This window comes from Coregonus clupeaformis, chromosome 14, assembly GCF_020615455.1.
Source record: "Coregonus clupeaformis isolate EN_2021a chromosome 14, ASM2061545v1, whole genome shotgun sequence".
Taxonomy (NCBI): domain Eukaryota; kingdom Metazoa; phylum Chordata; class Actinopteri; order Salmoniformes; family Salmonidae; genus Coregonus; species Coregonus clupeaformis.
The window spans coordinates 30,201,763-30,223,800 of NC_059205.1; the positions used below are offsets into that span (position 1 = coordinate 30,201,763).

At 41.9% G+C, this 22,038-nt stretch overlaps 1 protein-coding gene across 2 annotated transcripts; it reads left to right on the plus strand.

Annotated features, from left to right (window-relative positions):
- The first annotated feature begins 797 nt into the window (after positions 1-797).
- On the plus strand, positions 798-21,035 carry rb1cc1 (RB1-inducible coiled-coil 1). 2 transcript variants are annotated; one of them, XM_041896360.2, is made up of 23 exons: positions 798-1,156; positions 2,475-2,607; positions 2,741-2,867; positions 3,065-3,235; positions 3,451-3,653; positions 4,077-4,485; positions 4,704-4,874; positions 5,055-5,239; positions 5,434-5,620; positions 5,799-5,880; positions 6,006-6,070; positions 6,184-6,287; positions 8,515-8,647; positions 8,759-10,683; positions 13,427-13,619; positions 14,583-14,691; positions 14,911-15,232; positions 15,828-15,882; positions 15,993-16,040; positions 19,143-19,201; positions 19,432-19,559; positions 19,821-19,909; positions 20,098-21,035. In XM_041896360.2, the coding sequence occupies exons 2-23, from the start codon at positions 2,537-2,539 to the stop codon at positions 20,173-20,175; spliced, it is 4,914 nt and encodes a 1,637-aa protein (XP_041752294.2). In that variant the 5' UTR covers positions 798-1,156; positions 2,475-2,536; the 3' UTR covers positions 20,176-21,035. The 2 variants fall into 2 exon arrangements, with proteins under 2 accessions (XP_041752294.2, XP_041752295.2); XM_041896361.2 differs by having other exon boundaries at positions 19,839-19,909.
- The last annotated feature ends 1,003 nt before the right edge of the window (positions 21,036-22,038 follow it).

A 22,038-nucleotide genomic window follows, 5' to 3' on the forward strand; every position in this document is an offset into this window, starting at 1 on the left:
CAGATCCTTGCAACATGGTGCCGTGCATTTTCATGCTGAAACATGAGGTGATGGCGGCGGATGAATGGCACAACAATGGGCCTCAGGATCACGTCACGGTATCTCTGTGCATTCAAATTGCCATCGATAAAATGCAATTGTGTTTGTTATCCGTAGCTTATGCCTGCCCATACCATAACCCCACCGTCACCATGGGGCACTCTGTTCACAACGTTGACATCAGCAAACCGCTCGCCCATACGACGCCATGTGAAGAGGATGGGTTAATTTATTTTTATTATTTCTTTACAATTGTGTGTACTTCTGATTTTGTACACTGTATGTGTATTTTGTGAAAATTCTTTATATTTTGTCTGTATATTATGATTGTTGTGGTCAGCACCATTTCACCTGGTCAAATTCTTGGTACATAGGCCCATTGGTGAATTAATGTGATTCTGATAGCCAATGCTTTACTACTTGAAAGGTTGATTGCAATTGCACTCCAGGAAAGACTGTGGACCTCTGAATCCAATGACATGCCTGCCATGTTTCAATATGATTTTGAAGTGTTGCATTTTTTTTCATGCATGCTAATGCTGCATGTATATCTGGTTTCAAGTATAATGTGTATTAGAGGTAGAGAGTGCTTCAATCTCTACATACAATGCCATATGTGTGTCGTTCAATTTGGTGGTACTATTGTATATTTTGTACTATTGTGGGCCCTTCTCTACTGTATATGGACAAACCACACCCCTTTTCATGTTGCAGCAAAACATGGTCATTACTTTTTCCTCTCCCAGAATGCACCTCGCTGTGCAGTGACGATAAGCACAACAACAAAACACAGCTAGCTGCAGAATAGGGTGTTAGCTTGCTAGCTACTTGAAATAAACATTCACTGGTGTTACACAATCCTTGGCGAAGAAAAGAGATCAGTGACAAGCGAATTGAGAACCCATGAAAATGTGTAGATAGCAATATGAATCGATCGTAAAAACTAAGATTGAGTCAGCTACATTAAAGACTAGATAATCATACCACATAGCTAACTAACAACATTTTCGGTTAGCTTTCTAAAACTAGCTAGCGTTAGCGCTATGCCAGTCAAGCTAAACCAAGTTAGCCAGCTAGCTCGCCAAGGCGGAGGAGAGGATTTGGGTAAACAACAACGGTAAGAAGAGTTTCTTATTGCTAGACATGTCAGTCCTATAACATTACATTTCTGTAAATACGGACCCCTTCACTGTCATGGGGTGTAAACCAACGTTAGCTAAACTAACTAACTAAGTTGCTGAGAAACTGCGTTAGGCTAGCCTGCTATTAAAAACCGTCAGAGGAAACAAAGGGATTTAAACAATACATGTATTAACTACTTCGTTAACCAGCTAGTTATGTCGATATTAATCAATGTATGTTACATTTGCATGTCCCTTTGTCTTCTTTCCTTTGTCCATCTAGCTAACGTTAGTTAGCTGGCTAGCTACTAGCTAGCTAATGGTCTAACGTTAACAGTTACGCAAGCGCATAATGTACTAGCGAACTAAAGCTTTCTAGCCACCGACAGTGTCAAGTAAGGCCTCGTAGCTGATCGTCAGAGAGCCATATGGTCATGTTTCAAATGTAGACATACGATTTAGCAAACGTTAGCTATCCCCGCAGGTACTTGCCACATTTGCTAACTAGCTAACGAACGTTAGATTGCTACAGCGCGTTCATTGACCCAGGGCGTATGTCCCCAATACTTTTGTGTGTGTTGTGTTGGGCCGTCCAAACCACAACACAATATGTCATTAAAATATATAATTTAGCTGTCAGCTAGCCATAACTTGTGACACTGTCTAGCCAAGTTTCAAGGTGAGACCGGCGTTCTCTTGTTTACGACGTGAACAGCTAACGTTAGAATGCTGTTTCGCCGACGTTAGCTTTTGTTAGCTTGTTACCTAGCTAATTTAATAGCCAACATGACTCAGCCTGTAACGTTAGTTACAGCACTTAACTGCCTACAATATAGTGAGTGTGTCCATTTACATTTCTGATGATAATCATTTTGCTGGGCAAAGCAGTAACGTCTATATATTGACGTTACAACTAGCCAGCTGCTCTAAAATTGGAGTAAAAAATATATGGTTGAGTTCAAATAACTAGTTTCGGCTAGAAGCCCCACGTGTGTGGCTGCTTTTCAGTTCTCACCTTTGAAAATATTGAAATACATTGCTAAAACACGTGTATACAATCTCATGTAGCTAGAAGTTACATGACAGTTAGGTAAATGGCAAATTAATCAAGTCTTTTGTAGCAAGTAGGCTTGATTGTTTGTATTTCATTTATATGTTTTGGATTAGCCTTATGTGATACAGGCCAATTAACGTAAGTTGCTGTGGTTTATGTGTCAATAAATGCATTTGGTGGACCTTGTAGCTCCCAGTAGGGAATAGTAAACAGTCACAACCAAAAGTAAATACTTATTGTACCTTTTTTGTCTTACACAGGGTGGTGTTGAATGACTAAATGATCAAGCTAAAGGAGTGTGAAGTTCGCTGGAGGATTCAACATGAAGTTGTATGTGTTCCAGGTCAACAATGGAAGCACTCTGACATTTGACACAGAGCTTGCTGTCCAAACGTAAGACCCATTTAATCTTTCAGATTACCTTTAGCCATTTTCTACTGATCTCAGTCTAAACAGAACATTTCATTTATGCTGAAATCAAAAAGTTCTCTGAATTTGATCATATAGCCTACCTGTGTTCTTGCAGAGTGTTGGACCTCAAACATGCCATCCAGGTCAAATACAAGATTGCAACCCAGCATCAAGTCCTGGTTGTCAATGGAGGGGAGTGTATGGTTGCAGAGAGGCGAGTCTGCAGCTACAGTGCTGGCACTGTAAGTTTGCACCATTTGTAATTATTGTTTGTTTTTTGTAATGATTGTGTCTTATAAAGGAAGTGGTTTTGACTTAAAAAATTATTGGTGACCGTTTTCTGAAGCCACTGTGCAAGACGTTGAGGAAAAAAAAGATCATTATTATTCTAGATGTGTTCAGCTCAAGAGTCTTGACAGATTGTGTTTTTGTTGCCCAGGACACCAACCCCATATTCCTGTTCAACAAAGAGATGATTTTGTGTGACCGGGCTCCGACGATCCTTAAAACCACCTTCTCTATTGAGAATGAGATGGAGCTCAAGGTGGAGGAGTCATTAATGATGCCAGCAGTCTTTCACACCGTTGCCTCGCGAACACAACTTGCTGTGGTAAATGTTTTGTTTGTTTCTGGTCCACTTACTACTTTCTCAAAATAAGCCATCGATGTTGCTGTACCATGTGTCACCATGCTACAACATTAAAATAGGATATGAAAATGTAATGTTCTCAATGTATTCAAATAAGGAAAGCTAATGAACCGTATGATTGTTTTGGCATTTCTAGTGTGTTCTAACTTCTGAATACCTTTCTTATGCTTCTCCAGGAAATGTTTGAAGTCGCCAAGAAACTTTGCTCTTTCTGCGAACGCCTGGTTCACGATGAACACCTCCAACACCAAGGTTGGGCTGCTATCATGGCAAACCTGGATGACTGTACCCTGTCTTATCAGAAGCTACTGTGGCAATTTGACACGGCGTACATTAATTATCAACAAGACTTTGAGGACATCAAATTGAAACTGACAAAGTAAGTGACCCCCTGCATAAATATTAAGTCCAATGCAATTGAAAGGGGGTGGTATGAATGAAACGAGTAGATGGATGGATGGATGGATTGTCCTACTGTGACAGTATAGGCAATAGGTTCAATTTCAATTAATTATTCAGGTTAAATAAATATTTCTCGCAGATAATGTGCCGTATCAGGTTAGAGATTTTTGCATGTGTGTGGCGTACCACACTGGCACGTTTTGAATTGTCAGCTAATTAAGTTTCCTTTTCTATTTCTCTCTTCCATTCTCCCTCTCCCCCTTATCTCTCTCTATCTCCTCTGTGCCACACTTCCCTTCATTAATCTGTATCCAAAGACTGTGCCACATGTGAGCTGTATCCAAAGATGTAAATCTAAATTCTATGGGTGTAAACTGACATTTGGCATGTACTTTTTTAGACTGGGGACAGCAGTTTCAGTCATGGCCAAGATCCCCCTGCTGGAGTGTCTGACCCGCCACAGCTACAAAGAATGCATAGAGAAGTCCTGCTCCACTCCAAACAAGGACTCTGACGAGACAGAGGAGGAGGAGAAGTCCACCGACTCGGTGCTCTTCCTCACCCCCACCAAGCTACCTGCATCGTTCTCTGCTCCGGGGGCGGGGGGCTCGCCCGACACCGCCGAAGACCAGGAAAGCAGTGAGATGACGAACAGTAGTGGGCTGAGGACAGCCCTGCAGGAGGCAGACTCTCCAGAGAGGGCAAACCCCCTGTCCTTTAACGTCACACTGCTGGACTGGATCAACGTTCAAGACAGGCCCAATGACGTGGAGTCAGTCGTGAGGAAATGCTTTGACTCCATCAATAGGGTGAGTCGCTGTTGTATGTTTGTGTCTGTCTTCTCTATTGTGTTTTTCTCTTTGTTTCTGTGTGGCTGAATTGGTCTCTGTCAGTGGCCTTGCCATGACTACTAAACAGTGGGTGTAAATTCATTTATGATAGTCTATTCGGTGATATGTCTTGGTTGTAAAGTGCAAAGAAACACAGACAAAATGGAACCATAATGTAAACGTCCTTTCTATTTCAGCTCGACCCACGTGTTATTCAACCATTCTTGGTGGAATGTCGAGACACGATTGCCAAACTGGATAATCAGAACATGAAAGCCATCAAAGGACTTGAGGACAGGTTATACGCTCTAGACCAAATGATAGCGAGCTGTAAAAAGTTGGTCAATGAACAGAAGGAACTTGCTCAGGTAAGCAAAATAGTGTGATCTAAATGATGTAATATCAATGGTGAATAACACACTGTATAAAATGTGCCTATTCATTCACATACCGTATTATGTACTGTATAATGCAATCCAGCTTCTAGCTGAAAATGTGTGAATGAAATAAATACAACTCAACTCACCTGTCAATCTATTGGCTGTTAGGGATTTCTGGCCAATCAGAAGCGTGCTGAGAACCTGAAGGATACGTCCGTGCTGCCTGACCTGTGTCTCAGTCATGCCAACCAGCTGATGATCATGCTGACCAACCACAGGAAGCTGTTGGACATCAAACAGAAGTGCACCACTGCCAAACAGGAGCTGGCGAACAACCTACAAGTTCGTCTCAAGTAAGGCATCTGTTCATTTCTCTCATTTTATTTTTTCTGTGGCTCTCTTGGTGCATCTTTATTCCTTTTGAGCAATGCAACGAACCAAAATCACTCCAATAAATTCACCATAACTGGTCACATACAAGCCATGTAAATCACTTTTCTATATATGCAAGCTAAGCTAACACTGACCCTAACCACTGTGAATGTAGATGGTGCTGCTACGTGATGCTGCACGCAGACCAGGATGGGGAAAAGCTGCAGGCCCTGCTGAGGCTGTTGACAGAGCTGATGGAGAGGGTCCGGGTGGTGGACGCCCTCAGCACCGTGCCTCAGATGTACTGCCTGGCTGTAGTGGAGGTGGTCCGCAGGAAGCTCTTCATAGGCCACTACAGAGAGGTCAGTCAGAGCACATGACCCCTTTTCAAAACTCAAAGCCAACCCAAGTCTCTCTTCAGTCCCTACTTGAAGACCTACTGTAACACAAGCCTCAACCTCCAGCCAGACCTACTGATATACAAGGAACTCAAACAATTGGAGGAAAAACTGTCTAAATTCTGCTGTTATCTCTCCTCAGTGGGCCTGTGCTCTCGTGAAGGATGGAAAGCATCTCTATGAGACTGAGAAGTATAAAAGGGAAACGTTTGGCAAGTTATTCAGTAAGTTCCATAATTTTTTAAAACTCCTATTTGGTGATCTTTTACGAGTATCCCCTCTGAAATTAACATACATAAATTCAAACCAACCAATGAGCAGACATAATGCTATGTGATCCTCTTTGCAGGGAAATCTTTTCTCCGAAATCGATTGTTTAGAGGACTTGACTCATGGCCCCCCACTTCATTTTGCGTAAGTAGTCAGTCATTTGCTGTGTTCGATGAACATCCATTTCATTTCCAAAATATTATAATCCGACCCATTTCTCTCTTGTTTTTGTTGTCTATCTTTCTTTTATTGTGTAGACACGAAAGCCCAGAAAGTTTGACTTTGAGCTTCCAGATATTTCCCTTGGTGACCTGCAGTACTTAAAGACCTGTTGTCCTACAGAGGTGCAGCCTTTCCTCAGGTAGGCCATGGTTTCCTTCACGTACATAGTAAAGAAATAACCATGTCTTGGAACTTGGGACGGTTAATCAAATATCCGAACGGATGTTGGTATTCGATTACTTGAGCAAGTGTTCTTTTTTGGAGAAAAACAACTGTAGGCCTATTATAACAATGAAAAACGTTGTCTAATCTAAATTATCCGTGTGACATTTTTACCTACAAGGATATACCATGACATTTTAAATTCTAAATTTAATAAAACAAACGTTTAACCCTTTACACTCGTACCCATATACAGATTGAAAATGGCAGATTTGGGCACTGATAAACACCTAAATTGGAACGCAGTGGCTGTACAGTAACATACTATACATGACGTCAGAGCTCTGCACTTCACAGTGCTCTATGGACTTTGACTGACAGCTGTTCTGAACTTGAGCACCTCGTGCGACAAGAAGTTGCCTCCATCCCTCCTGCTAATCGGGCAACTTTTGCTAATTTTTTGTTGTCTTAGTCTGGGAAATGCTGTAAATTAACAGGATGTATTTTGAAAGATTAGACGTTGAGGATTATAGCAAATACAGCTTTGATGTCATACAAGCAAGCCAAACACCTGTTAGTCCAAATGTGCACTTCATATTTCCATATCAAAAACTCATGTCATATACATGGTCAACGTTTATGATCACTGTTTGATGTGCAGTTACAAGATGACATGGCGTCATACCCTTGGTTGTTCTGAACAGAATGAGCCTGTTTGTCTACTGTAAAGAAAATTCTCTCCTGCACATGTACCTGAATGCACTCATCACTCCTTTCTATGCGCACCAAAATTATAATCTGTTTCCCTGCATTTCATTGTGAAAGCCTAACACTGTAATATCGTATTTTATAACTTAGCTAGCCATGTTGGCAATAGAACAAGCTTTGAAATTATGCTCACCTGACCCAGATTACGATTTATAATGGACCGTTTTTGGACTGTTTTTGGACAGTAATTGTGTGAAGGTGGGAATGCAGGGTTGTGTTCCAAATAAAACAACTAGAAGTGTGCTTGCTCTAGTTCCTCAACGGTACAGCTAGGAGAGCTCAAAAAAGTAACTTATAGTTGCAAACTTTTTTTGTGTGTCATAAAAGTGCATTGAAATTGCTTAGAAACTGTGCACACTTTGGAGAGGTGGTGGCCACTTGGAGACACCAGTTAGTCCTCTCACTCAAACCCGTGTCATTTTTTTGTCTAATGTTGCACCTACCCCTCATTTTCCAGGAACATTTTTATCATGTTACGGAATGTATCAGTGGAGGCTGCTGAGGGGAGGACGGCTCATAATAATGGCTGGACCGGCGTAAATCAAATGGCATCAAGCACATGGCAGACATGTGTTTGATGTATTTGATACCATTCCACTTAATCCGCTCCAGCCATTACCACGAGCCCGTCCTCCCCAATTAAGGTGCCACCAACCTGCTGTGGAATGTATCCATAGTATTTTCAGATTTCGTTATCAACAAATGCGGTGAAACTTACATAAATGTAAAATTCACATAAAATCAACAGTGTAATGTTTGGATTCAGTCTTGTGTCAGGTGAACTGTTGTCCTCACCTTTGGTCTAATAATTTCCCCATTATCTCCAAACCATTCCCTTTCAATTGCTACTATGGCTATGCATATGCTATTCATATTTCTTCTGTAAGAAACATAAAAAATTTAGCCCTATCCATATAGGCCAATTCCCACGAGTGTAAAGGGTTAATGTAGTTTCTATAACGGTTTGTTGAGCTACTGCTGCACATTTAACCCTCCAGTCTGCCCTGACGTCAGTGTGCTTTTTTCCACACTTCAAATAGCAATTACAGGCGCTCACCTAATGGAGTTTCCACAATACCTGACATAGATCAATGCGAAATACTCACCAGAAGACCTTTTTGTAAGAGAATCCGTTATATCGTGGTGAAAATCAGACTTCTCTTTCGCTGTTAGCCAAACTACCTGAGAAAAGCAGCATTTCCACTGTTTACCTCTGCCATGTGCATTTGCGTCATTATGAGAGTCAATAGCAAAAAAAAAAGAATTTCTACAATCCGGGCATCCGAAAAAATGTCAGGATATTATTTGAATAATATAATAATTTCCAATGCGCATCCCTACTTGTGTCTATCTCTGTTGCAATATTCAGTGCAATAACCCTGGGAGACTGTCCATTTCGTATTGATTAAAGATAGTCCCATGTTTCTTTTCCCCAGGGTTCCAACACTGTGTGACTTTGAGCCTTTGCACCAGCATGTGGAGATGCTTCAACAGTTGGTCCTAGCTGCTCAAGCTGCAAGTGTGGATGAGATGTCTCAAACTATCACCAATTTACTGAGCGAACAAAGGGTAATGACAAACTACAATGGAATATGGAATGGCAATTATCTAAAAGCACAGTGAACACTCCCTTTATTGCATATTCTCCACTCACTCCCCCTCTTATTTCTGTTCCTCCAGGGGTCGTGCAGCCAGAGTGCTCAGAGATCCACGGCAGCGTTGACCCCACGGTCCGACAGCACCCCAGGGACTACCTCCTCCAAGACCCCCTCCTCTCTCAGTATCCCGGGCCCCCCCTGCCAGCCCCTCCCTGACCCCACCGCCCTGGAGGACCTGTCCCCGGACAGCATCGATGCCCAAACCTTTGACTTCGAGACCATTGGCCACCCCAACATGGACCCCGTCCTGCAGCAGGCCGGCTCCCTGGACCTGGACTCCCTGGCTGAGAGCCCCGAGTCAGACTTCTTATCGGCGGTCAATGAGTTTGTGATCGAAAACTCGACCACCCCCATCAGCGACCCCACCAGCCCAGAGATGATGGTAGAGTCGCTGTACTCGTCGGTCATCAATGCCATTGACAGCAAGCGCATGCATGACACCACCACCTTAGAGAGGGAAAACTCCAAGATGGCTACGCTGAAGCTGAGCATTGAGAAGTACCGATCTGCTGCCGAGGACTCCCAGACCAACCTGCGGAGCGTCAAGGATGACCTGTACTGCTTCAGAGGCCTGGTGCTGAAGGAGCAGCGAGACTTTGGCTTCGCCCTGAAGACCATGACCATTGAGGTGCGCAACATGGTGGACACCATCCGTAAGAGGGAGGAGGAGGAGCTGACGGAGCAGCACCAGGCCGAGCTCCTCTCTATGCAGCAGGACCACGAGAAGCAACTTCAGGCCCTGACAGAGGAGAACCAGGTCAACCGGAACACCGTGAAAGACGTGCAGCGGGCCATGCTGGAGCTGGAGGGGCTGCTGGAGCGCAAAGAGAAGGAGCTGACCCAGCTGGAGGCCGAGAGGCAGCGCTGGACCGAGGCGGAGAGCGTACACACTCAGAGGCTCAGGGACCTGGAGCAGAAGATCAGCGATCAGGCCCAAGAGGTGCAGACCGTGGCTGCCTCCAGAGACTCCCTGTCCAGCCAGCTGGAGACACTCCACATTGAGATCGAGCGTGGCCAGCAGATGCTCCGCCAGGAGCTGGAGGGGGCAGAGCAGTCCCACCTGCAGGAGCTGGAGGAGAGGATGATGCAGCAGCACCAGGCCCAGCTAGACACCCTGGCCCGGGAGAACCAGGAGGCCATGGAGCGCCTGGCCACAGAGAACAGGGACAAGCTGTGCAAGGCCACAGACCTCCACGCCGCCACTCTTACAGGGAGGGACGGCCAACTGAGGGACCTGGAGGCCTGGGCAGCCGAGCTGGCTGACCTGCGCTGCAAGCTGGAGGTGGAGCTGGCCCTGAAGGAGTCAGAGACGGAGGAGGTGAGGCTGCTCTACGAGGAGGCCAAGCAGGGGCAGCAGGAGGCCAATGTGGGGAAGGCCACTGTAGAGGCAGAGACCCAGTCCCTCAGCGAACAGCTAGTTCAGGTCAACAGGCAGCTGCAGGCCAAGAACGAAGAGTACGAGACGGGCCTTGCCGAGCTCCGGACGCTGATGCGCATAGAGAAAGACCAGTGCATCTCGGAGCTGGTGGGCAGGCACGAGGAAGAGAGGAACAAGCTCCGCAGCGAGCTGACCGCCCTGCAGCAGCAGGCACAGGACGCAGGGAGGAGCTGCGCAGAACAGCTGCAGAACCTCCAACAAGACCTCGACCAGCAGACGGCAGCGCTGCGTGACGATAAGGAAGTGCAGCAGAGGAGTTTTGAGGAGCAGAGGCAACACTTGAGGACTGTTATCTGCGATTTGCAGACGGAAAATGATCTGCTCACCAAACGATTAGAGCAGGACACCCAAGCAGCCCAGGAACGTTTGGAGAAAGAGGAGTCCTTGACGGCTGCAGTACCAGATGCCTTTAAAGACTTTGAGCAACAAAAGGAGGAGATGGAGAAAAGACTGCTAGACAAAATTAGACAACTTGAAAATGAGCTTCAGGAAAAACAATCCTCAGAAAGGTAAGAGAGACGCACGTACCGCTGCTACCAGGTAACAGATAAGTGTGATTTGTAATAAACATTTCATCAGCCTTGTAATGAACAAGATAACTATTTATTCGTTTTAGAGTTCATTCCCTACAATTTTGTACGTTTGCTGAAATTCTACACATTTCGCCATACGCCAGAGTGAAAAATGTGCAGTTTTACAGCTAATTTCCTGTAATTCTACATATTTTGCCATAGGGTGGAGAGAAATGTTTGCAGTTTTTTTATATGATATCTGAGTGAGACTGACTAACAAAATCAATGGGGGACCCCGGTCGATAATTCGACCATGATTAATACAAGTTTAGATAGCTGGCTAGTCTAATTTACCAATCTAAAAAAAATTATCTGGTTGACATGGGCTAATTGAGTGACTGACACTAACCATGTTTCCATCCACAGTTTTAATGTGAGTGAAGTCATACTGTATAAAAAAAAAAAAAATCACGTCAACTGTGATGGAAACAGGAAGTTTCGGTACAATTTTATAAATGCCGACAGATAATTTATTTGTTCGACATGGTGGGATCTTTTTGTGTGTAAAATTAATTATGCAATGGCAGTGGAAACGCCTTTATGCCCAAATATTGATATAATAACCATCATATCGAAGTAAACTTGGAGGGTCTATGATATGGTGTGTGGTCCTCCCACTACGACTTGGGAAACAATGCAGTTTAATAGGCTACAGATGAAATAAGTTATGATGAACTTTACAGGGTGGTGAAAGTGCATGGTGATGAGCTTGATGCTCCTTTTTAATAAATATCGAGCGTCTTATTCTGATTACATGAAAATCGATGCTTGACTGCCATTTGACAAATAAAAATATTCTCGCCCTTATCAATAATAATCTCAACAAGTAGACTAGCCTACCCGCACTGTATCTGCCAGCTGTTGCTATAGCGCACGTACCAAGACCAGAGCAGGCACATTTGCTATATAACTCAAAAGTTTTTGTGACAAAACTATTGGTATAGTTTAAAATACGATGGAAACACATTGAACTTTTTTATTTTATCCGGTACTTCAAAACTTAAGCAAAACAGTTTTCTTTATGCGGATTTTAGAATATTTTCATGAAAATCTGTTGCCAATTGGATGGAAACCTAGCTAGTGACTAACATAAGAGGAAAAACTGTTAATGCACAACTAAATTTAGAAATTTTACCTTGTCTATTCTATTATTCTAACTCTCAACAGTAAATTGAGACCCTAAGTGAGTTCGGATTACACAGACTTGTGTTGACTTCAATTAGCTTTAGTATACATTGAAAATAGGTATTTTCTTGCGTTACATAGCTGTATTTAGGGTTTACATGCTGAAAAAGGCCCAGAGGTGAACGCTTAGGGAAACAATAACGTGTACTGCATGCTGTGTCAAGATTGTATGTGGTCCGATGTTTTTGACATGTTGCGTAAGGGATTAAAGGGAACATAAAATGACCGGCACTGAGACAAGACAAAAAAACACTAGGAACTTTCTTAGCCAAAGAATCAAACCTAAACTAAATCATGAAGAGTATTTAATTTGACCTATTGACCTGCCTGATGTCTACTGTGTGTGACTTGTCTCGCTGTTACTTACAGTTGAAGTCAGAAGTTTACTTACACTTAGGTTGGAGTCATTAAAACTCGTTTTTCAACCACTCCACACATTTCTTGTTAACAAACTATAGTTTTGGCAAGTCGGTTAGGACATCTACATTGTGCATGACACAAGTAATTTTTCAACAATTGTTAACAGACAGATTATTTCACTTATAATTAACTGTATCACAATTCCAGTGGGTCAGAAGTTTACATACACTAAGTTGACTGTGCCTTTAAACAGCTTGGAAAATTCCAGAAAATGATGTCATGGCTTTAGAAGCTACTTTTTGGAGAAATGTTCTCTGGTCTGATGAAACAAAAATAGAACTGTTTGGCCATAATGACCATGAGTATGTTTGGAGGAAAAAGGGGGTCGCATGCAAGCCGAAGAACACCATCCCTACCGTGAAGCACGGGGGTGGCAGCATCATGCTGTGGGGTTGCTTTGCTGCAGGAGGGACTGGTGCACTTCACAAAATAGATGGCATCATGAGGAAGGAAAATTATGTGGATATATTGAAGCAACATCTCAAGACATCAGTCAGGAAGTTAAAGCTTGGTCGCAAATGGGTCTTCCAAATGGACAATGACCCCAAGCATACTTCCAAAGTTGTGGCAAAATGGCTTAAGGACAACAAAGTCAAGGTATTGGAGTGGTCATCACAAAGCCCTGACCTCAATCCTATAGAAAATCTGTGGGCAGAACTGAAAAAGCGTGTGCGAGCAAGGAGGCCTACAAACCTGACTCAGTTACACCAGCTCTGTCAAAATTCACCCAACTTATTGTGGGAAGCTTGTGGAAGGCTACCCGAAACGTTTGACCCAAGGTAAACAATTTAAAGGCAGTGCTACCAAATACTAATTGAGTGTATGTAAACTTCTGACCCACTGGGAATGTGACGAAAGATATAAAACCTGAAATAAATCATTCTCTCTACACTTATTCTGACATTTCACATTCTTAAAATAAAGTGGTGATCCAACTGACCTAAGACAGGGAATTTCTACTAGGATTAAATGTCAGGAATTGTGAAAAACTGAGTTGAAATGTATTTGGCAAAGGTGTATGTAAACTTCCGACTTCAACTGTATGTCTCTTTCTATCTCTCTGTGTGTGCTACAGAGAGGCAGGGTTGTCGAAGGTGCAGACAGAGGGTCGGGGGTCCGAAACAGGAGCTCCTCTCTCCCTGGACTCTGCCTTGCAGGAGCGTCTGCAGCAGGAGACAGCCTCCCTGCACATCCAAATGGAGATCCTGGAGAGGAGGAAGAACGAGGAGATGCAGAACCTCAAGACCTCGCTCATCGCAGAACAACAGGTTAGTGTTAGACCAATAAATGACTGTTAGGTTATACTCTTTTTGTTTTCATAGCTAACAGTTTATTCCTCGTTAGTCGGCACCTCTACACTAAATAATTGTCTATGGGTGTGCGCCAGCTCATGCTTTTTATTAGACTAGTCCTCCACACCTATTCAGAGGGTTCTTCTGTCAATATTGACCAGCACTGAATCTAGTAGCGGCACCATATCTAGATACACTACATTGTAAATCCTATACTATGTAGTTAGTTTGCCTACATTCTTTTTAGCTTTTAGCTAATTGTTTAGCTAAATGTTTGAGGTTTTAGCATTTGTCCCCTGTTACCTTTCTTCTAAGTAGGTCTAATTGTGATTCACTGGCAACTGCAAACAAACAAACTGACTACAAGTGACCAACACCTGAAATGCTAAAAATACTCCATTACCTCACTACTACTACCACTATGTGCCTATGTGGCAGCCTTAGTCAGCCCCTAAATGAAAGCAGGTATGTGAGGCAGTTTGTGTGTTATAACTATAGCACACAGTGTTATCATGACCTTGTCTTACTGGTGAGCAGTCCAAATGGGAATATGATACTGGTGACTATGTGACCCTCTTAGAGAAATGTGGTTAAACCACATTGTTGGGAGTTAACATTCGTTTGAACACACTGTTTGGCCTTTTGAAATTTAAACCTGCACCACAAATACACAAATTTAATGTTACTATTTCTATACATTTTTATTGTCATAGGTTATGCTACCAGCCTAAAATCCTGTGATCCTCCTAGCCTAAGATCTTATGGTAAAGCGAGCATGCTTGATTGAGGTCTGTTGTCTGAGCCATGACTCAACCCTCAATTGAGCCTCACCTGTCTCCTTTCTGGTAGTTCTTTGTCCTCTGTGACTGCCTCATTGTGTTTTACTGCTGCTCTATTGCCTGGGAGGTGTCTGAAAGCCTTCATGTCCTCCCTCCCCAGACTAACTTCAACACTGTTCTGATGAGAGAGAAGCTGAAGAAGGAACAAATCATCAGTGAGCTGACAGAGGAGCTGCGGAAGGTTAGCCAGCAGCAGGAGAAGGACAAAGGTACACCATAGTCACGTACAGCTTGGACACTATGAGAGAACAGAATGATTTCTGCCTTTTTAACATTTAATGGGCTGTATGTGCTGGAACTAGATTGCATTTTCTATGCTGTTATTGGTTGCAGTGGTTCATTTGGCCCTGTAATATGTTGATTGATTGTATTGAAAGTAAGTCTTGCTGCAGTTCATTCATCCTGATATGTTCACTGTGTGTCTTCAGGTCTGATAGAGACGCTATCTGAGGACCGGGCCATCGTCATGCAGGAGAAGAAGCAGTTGGAGGAGGAGCTGAACCGGCTGAGCAGCACAGCCCTGGTGTCCTCGGCCTACTACAGACCTAACCCATTAGCCCTGGAGCCCACTGGAGCCGGGGCTAGACTTGGACCTGGGACCTGTCCTGGACCTGGGACTGAAGTTGAGGTTGGGGCTGGAGCCTGCTCCCCAGAGCTCTTCCCTGACCCAGACAGACTGGCATCTGTGGCCGCCATCAGAGAGGACGACAGAGTGGACTCTGCTGTGGAGGCCAGCATGGTCACCGTGCAGTAAGCATCCCCCAAACGTTCCAAATATAAACAGTCCAATAAACAGTGATTCAAAAGAACCCCCTCCCATCACAATGAATCTGTCATTTATAGAAATAAACTTTGACAGATATACTTGTTTAAACTTGTCAAATTATATATAGTATGGAGACTTATTTGGTGGAACTGAGGACCATGAGGCCTTTGAAGGTCCTCCTTATTGGATAATGAAGATAAAGTATTAGACCAATTTATGAATAGAAGTTGTAAGCTGTCAAAGAATAATGTTGTCAGTTTTAATGTGTAAAAGATTAAGATGAATGTTGAAAGTGCTTGTTTGAGATGGCCAGACAAGGATGGACAAATAACAAAGAGAGAGCGAGGGAGGCTAGGATTGGGAAATGTAAGTTATGTTTTTTCTGTAGTTTTTTCTGTTAACTACATTTATGCAGGCTAGCAATCATCATTGCAATCTCAAACAGAAGTCACTTCAAATTCATATTCATGCTTGTTGAATCTTTTTATTTCATAGTAACTATTTCTTTGAATGATTCTCAAATGTGTTAAAAGCTGTCGCCAAAGTGATCTGATTATTGGTCCTTTGTTTCTTTATTAGCGATAACATCCTGATGATGTCGGAGGAGAAACAGCGGATACTGTTACTTGAGAGGGTGAGTAGACACCTCTGTGACATCTAAATGGAACCTGATGAAGTTGGGGTTGGATTGTTCTAGAATTTCACTTGAGTTGTTTGTTGTAACATCTTCCCGTCATATTTCAGACTTTACATATGAAGGAAGAAGAAAACAAGCGCCTCAGTCAAAGACTGGTATGTTTTATTAACTTTGATGGCTAATTAGAGGATGAGGAAATGTTGCTATTAATATCATGTGATTGTTTAAGCCAACTATTCTAGCCCAAAAACAAATCACATTCTTTTATTTATTTTTACATTCATTTTTCACATGGTTTCCATGTGTATTGTTTACTTACAGATATACACTGAGTGTATAAAACATTAGGAACACCTGCTCTTTCCATGACAGACTGACCAGGTGAATCCAGGTGAAAGCTATGATCCCTATTGATGTCACCTGTTAAATCCACTTCAATCGGTGTAGATAAAGGAGAGGAGAACGGTTAAATAATGATTTTTAAGCCTTGAGACAATTGAGATATTAATTGTGTATGTGTGCTTTTCAGAGGGTGGCAAGACAAAATATTGAAGTGCCTTTGAAGGGGCTATGGTAGTAGTGCACTGGTTTGAGTGTGTCAGAACTGCAACGCTTCTGGGTTTTTCAAGCTCAACAGTTTCCTGTGTGTATCAAGAATGGTCCACCACCCAAAGGACATCCAGCCAACGGCAGGCCAGTGGTTAAAAACGGGCCATTGATGAAAGAGGACAAAGGAGGCTGTCACGAATTGTGCAGCGCAACAGACGGGCTACAGTTAGTCAATTGACAGTCCAGTACAACATTGGTGCCCAAAGACCCACAAAATAATTCACAACTCGTCGTACCTTGACATGAATGGGGTATGGCAGCTGATGACCTTAGAGTTCCACTTCTTTCAGCAAAAAACAATAAACTACGGTTGCAGTGGGCTAAGGAACAAAAACACTATTTGTATTTATTATGGGTCCGCGTTAGCTACTCTTCCTGGGGTCCAGCAAAATTAAGGCAGTTATACAATTTCGAAAACATTACAATACATTCACAGATTTCACAACACACTGTGTGCCCTCAGGCCCCTACTGCACCACTACCACATATCTACAATACAAAATCCATGTGTACGTGTGCGTATATGCATGTGTCTGTGCCTATGTTTGTGTTGCGTCACAGTCCCTGCTGTTCCATAAGGTGTATTTTTATCCGTTTTTTAAAGTCACATTTTACTGCTTGCATCTGTTACTTGATGTGGAATAGAGTTCCATGTAGTCATGGCTCTATGTAGTACTGTGCGCCTCCCATAGTCTGTTCTGGACTTGGAGATTGTGAAGAGACCTCTTGTGGCATGTCTTGTGGGGTATGCATGGGTGTCCAGTAGTTCAAATAGACAGCTCAGTGCATTCAACATGTCAATACCTCTCAGAAATACAAGTAGTGAAGAAGTCACTCTCCTCCACTTTGAGCCAGGAGAGTTTGACATGCATATTATAGTTAGCTCTCTGTGTACAATTGCAATTTTCCTAAGTCCCTTTTTGTTGCACCTGAGCACACGACTGAACAGTAGTTCAGGTGCGACAAAACTAGGGCCTGTAGGACCTGCCTTGTTGATAGTGCTGTTAAGAAGGTAGAGCAGCGCTTTATTATGGACAGACTTCTCCCCATCTTAGCTACTGTTGTATAAATATGTTTTGACCATGACAGTTTACAATCCAGGGTTACTCCAAGCAGTTTAGTCACCTCAACTTGCTCAATTTCCACATTATATATTGCAAGATTTAGTTGAGGTTTAGGGTTTAGTGAATGATTTGTCTCAAATACAATGCTTTTAGTTTTTGAAATATTTAGGACTAACTTATTCCTTGCCACCCACTCTGAAACTAACTGCAGCTCTTTGTTAAGTGTTGCAGTCATTTCAATTGCTGTAGTAGCTGACGTGTATAGTGTTGAGTCATCCTCATACATAGACACACTGGCTTTACTCAAAGCCAGTGGCATGTCATTAGTAAAGATTGAAAAAAGTAAGGGGCCTAGACAGCTGCCCTGGGGAATTCCTGATTCTACCTGGATTATGTTGGAGAGGCTTCCATTAAAGAACACCCTCTATGTTCTGTTAGACAGGTAACTCTTTATCCACAATATAGCAGGAGGTGTAAAGCCATAACACATACGTTTTTCCAGCAGCAGACTATGATCGATAATGTTAAAAGCCGCACTGAAGTTTAACAAAACAGCCCTCACAATCTTTTATCATCAATTTCTCTCAGCCAATCACTGGACACGCTGATGGAAGGACTAGGGTATGGAGAAAACCACGAGTACATGCATTCCTCATGCCGTGTGTCAACATTGCAGGCTGGTGGTGGGGGTGTGATGGTGTGTTTTCATGGCACACATTGGGCCCCTTGATAAAAGTTTGAAAGCCACAGGATATCTGAATAACATTGATAATCTGTTGCATCCCTTCATGGCAGTAGTGTATCCATCTGCTAATTGTTTTTTTAGCAGGATAATGCCCCATGCCACAACGCTAGGATTGTACAGGAATGGTTCCGCGAACATGAAAGTGAATTCAGCTTACTGCAGTGGCTCCCCAGTCACCAGATCTCAATTCAATTGAGCATCTGTGGGATGAGATTGAACAAAGTATTTGGATTACAAATCCACTACCAGCCAACTTGACACAACTGTGGGAAGCATTGGAGTCAACATGTGCCAGCATCCCTGTGGAAAGCTTTCGACACCTTGTAGAGTCCATGCCCTGACGAATTGAGACTGTTCTGAGGGCTAACGGGGGGTGCAACTCAATATTAGGAAGGTGTTCCTAATGTTTTATACACTCAGTGTATAACCAGTTATAATTCATTTCGCTATTGACAGGCTTTGTCAGTGTACCCCAAGCTATTTTACCCCACCACCACTAGATGGCAATAGCATCAATGCTTCTATCCCTGTTCAGCAGAGCTTTCTGAGCTACAACAGTAACTTCCTCTATCAAAAGCCTTCTGATAAAGGGGAATCAAAACGATCATACAGGCAGTTTGACATATTGCAGCGCTATTGCTGACATACCTAAACAAAAGCATAACAATGTATGCCAAAAATGTATACGTTCCAGCAAATACATTTCACGCCACACAACATACGGTCCTATTGATGGCTGCTATGCAAAGATCAGTCAGACCAGGAAAGCATCCATGACCAGCAGTGTCAGAAAGATTATCAACTCACTCTTAACAACCATTACCTTTCTCTCTTTGTAGATGTCTCAAAGCATGTCCTCAGTGTCGTCACGACATTCAGAGAAAATTGCCATCAGAGAGTAAGCATACAAAGATTGCCACATAAAGTACTGATGTATAGTGTATATAGATGCAGTGGTTGTACGTTTTCTCCTTTGTAAAAAATTAAATGAGTTTTCTCTACCAAATCAAAGCATTTTATTTGTATATTTTATTTCATTTTTGTCTCTTAATATCTGTTTCATTTTTGTTGTTGTATATAGAATCTAGCACCATTTTGTGTGAAGGTTGACCCCTGTGTCCGTTTCAGTTTCCAGGTCGCTGACTTGGTTCTGATCATCCTAGATGAAAGGCATGACAACTATGTGCTATTCACCGTGGGTCCCACCCTGTACTTCCTCCACTCTGAGTCCCTCACTGCACTGGACCTCAAACCAGGTCAGACAATCACCATCGCCTTATAATTGTAGGCCTCAATACTTAAAAACCAATATGTAGCGAAGTTATTATAGAATAAAGTTATAATGTACAATTTAACTTTTGTTGCATGAGTATAAAGTTGTATACAATATATAATAGACAATTATACAAAGTTATTGTGTAATGATGTTTTGTAGATGTTTTGTATAAGTGATTTTGAGTAACCCATGTCAAAGTTTGTGTACTGAGCATTGATTTTATTGTGTCGATCACTGACAGATCCTATGTTTACTTCAGCATCAGGAGCCTCAAGACGGCCGTGGGTTCTTGGAAAAGTGATGGAGAAAGAATATTGCCAGGCGAAAAAGGTAATGTATAGTAGTATATAGGTAATGAATTGTAATAGTAATTGTAATAGTCTAGTAGTAGAGCTCAGTAGATTTTCTTTAAATAGATGGTAATTAAAGGAGGTAAAATAATCAATAATTAAAATCAAATCAACAATCAAAGGGTGACTTTCTAAGAGCATGTATGTTGTGAATGTTTCCCACCTTAGGCTCAAAACCGGTTCAAAGTTCCTTTGGGCACCAAGTTCTACAGAGTGAAAGCTGTTCCGTGGAACAAGAAAGTATAATATAGCCAAGTTATGAGCTAAAATGTATATTTATATTGCATAAAGTTTTAAACACCCACATCATACATAATTCATAAATCTCTTATCAACTTGAAAATGAAAAGAAAGATCATAATCATGTTATTATTTTGGCCTTCAGTTCAACATCCCATCAACCCCCTCTTTCTTTCTAATCCAGATGATTTGTTGTTGTGGACCAAACGCTATTTCTTTATTAGGGCATGGCCCTAAACACTGGCAGAAAGCATTAATACCTGTGTGTAAATTGAACAAAAGTATTTGGATGTTTATATATTTAGTTCTCATTCATTATCAGCATTTGTCCTCTTTGTGGAAAAACTGTATCATTATCAGCAACATAATTCAAATGAAAATATACATTTATTGTAAATGTTTATGGATCAATGTTCATGGCATGCATATTGATATATTTTCTTTGATTTTACTTATCCCGATAAATGTTGTAGTTGGAAAAGTAGTCAATGCTGTTTGTTACTCACAACGCAGTATGACCCTCAGTTAATACTGAAATGTACATTTTGGCCGACTGACGAAAGCGGTCGTCATTGCAATCATTGACAATGCACTTTCAAAAAACAATGCTTTTTGTTCATTCAAAAGGGAAGGAATTGTGCTATCAAATTAAATAAATACAGAAAAAAAGAACTAACAGCACAAAACTTCCCGCTATCATAGAATATTAATATGTAGAAAGGAATACTTTGTTTGTGACTGTGTTTCATTATTGGATGACATTGTACATTACCCATCATTCAAATCACAGAAGTAACCATAAAGGACTGTATTGTAAAATAATTTAGAGTTTTGAAACAATAAAGGATTGATCCCAAATAACTTTACTGCACGTCGTGATTTCTACATAGCAGTTACACAACTGAAATACTTGCCCATAAAAATCATTGGTGGTTTACAAAATATACTCACACAAAATATAAGATGCAAAGACAAGACAGATATGGAAAATAGTTTTAAAATATGTTTCATAAAAGTATGACACATTCATTTAACACGATGAGCAACACCTCAAAGTGCAGCATTCGAGAGAATATCATATCTAATATACCTCAATGACCTGCATATGGGGATTGCTGTGGACACTCATTTATGTAAATGATGTCACTGAGCTGAGCCTGCCTTTGGAATGCTGTTAAGGAAAGACATAGGAAGTAAATGCTGCTTCTGTAGTTCAAGGACAATCAAGTCATTCAATACACTCCGTGACCACCTGCCTGTTTAAAAACCAGGCTTGTTGGCTCGTCAGGAAATATAGAAGGCCAATATCAATGCTCACTATCTAAGAACATTTAATTAGAGATTTTCATTGTACTACACCAAAAGCATTGATTGTTAAGAGACCAAAGAAAAAGGCTCTTTATTGCTATTGATTTATTTTAATGGAATGGTATATCTAACCCCCCCCCCAGTATGCGCAGTTGAAAATGTACAAATAGACAAAAGAAAATGTGTAAGATTTTTAGAATAACAGTTGTTTCAGAAGTAATTGGTTTGGAAATCCATATAAGTTCACACAAGCTATAAAAAAAGTATTCTTATTTGATTTAGAATTTCTGATTTTGTGGAAAGCATTAGCTAATGTGGTTGTAGTGTTGGCATGCTATGGCAGGAAACAGACTTCAAAAAGGCTTCAAATCAGGAAGAACGGTGCGGCCCTCATGGAGGAGGAAGCGCACCAACATCACTTTCCCAGATCACAGTAGGGTGCATCGCAGCTCTCACAAACCATGTGTGTCTAGGGGTGTTTTAACAATGTTTAGCTCTATTTTCTCCATTAAGCATAAGCCTGTTGTCACATTTGGACAGCTTCTTCATAAATTGATGGTG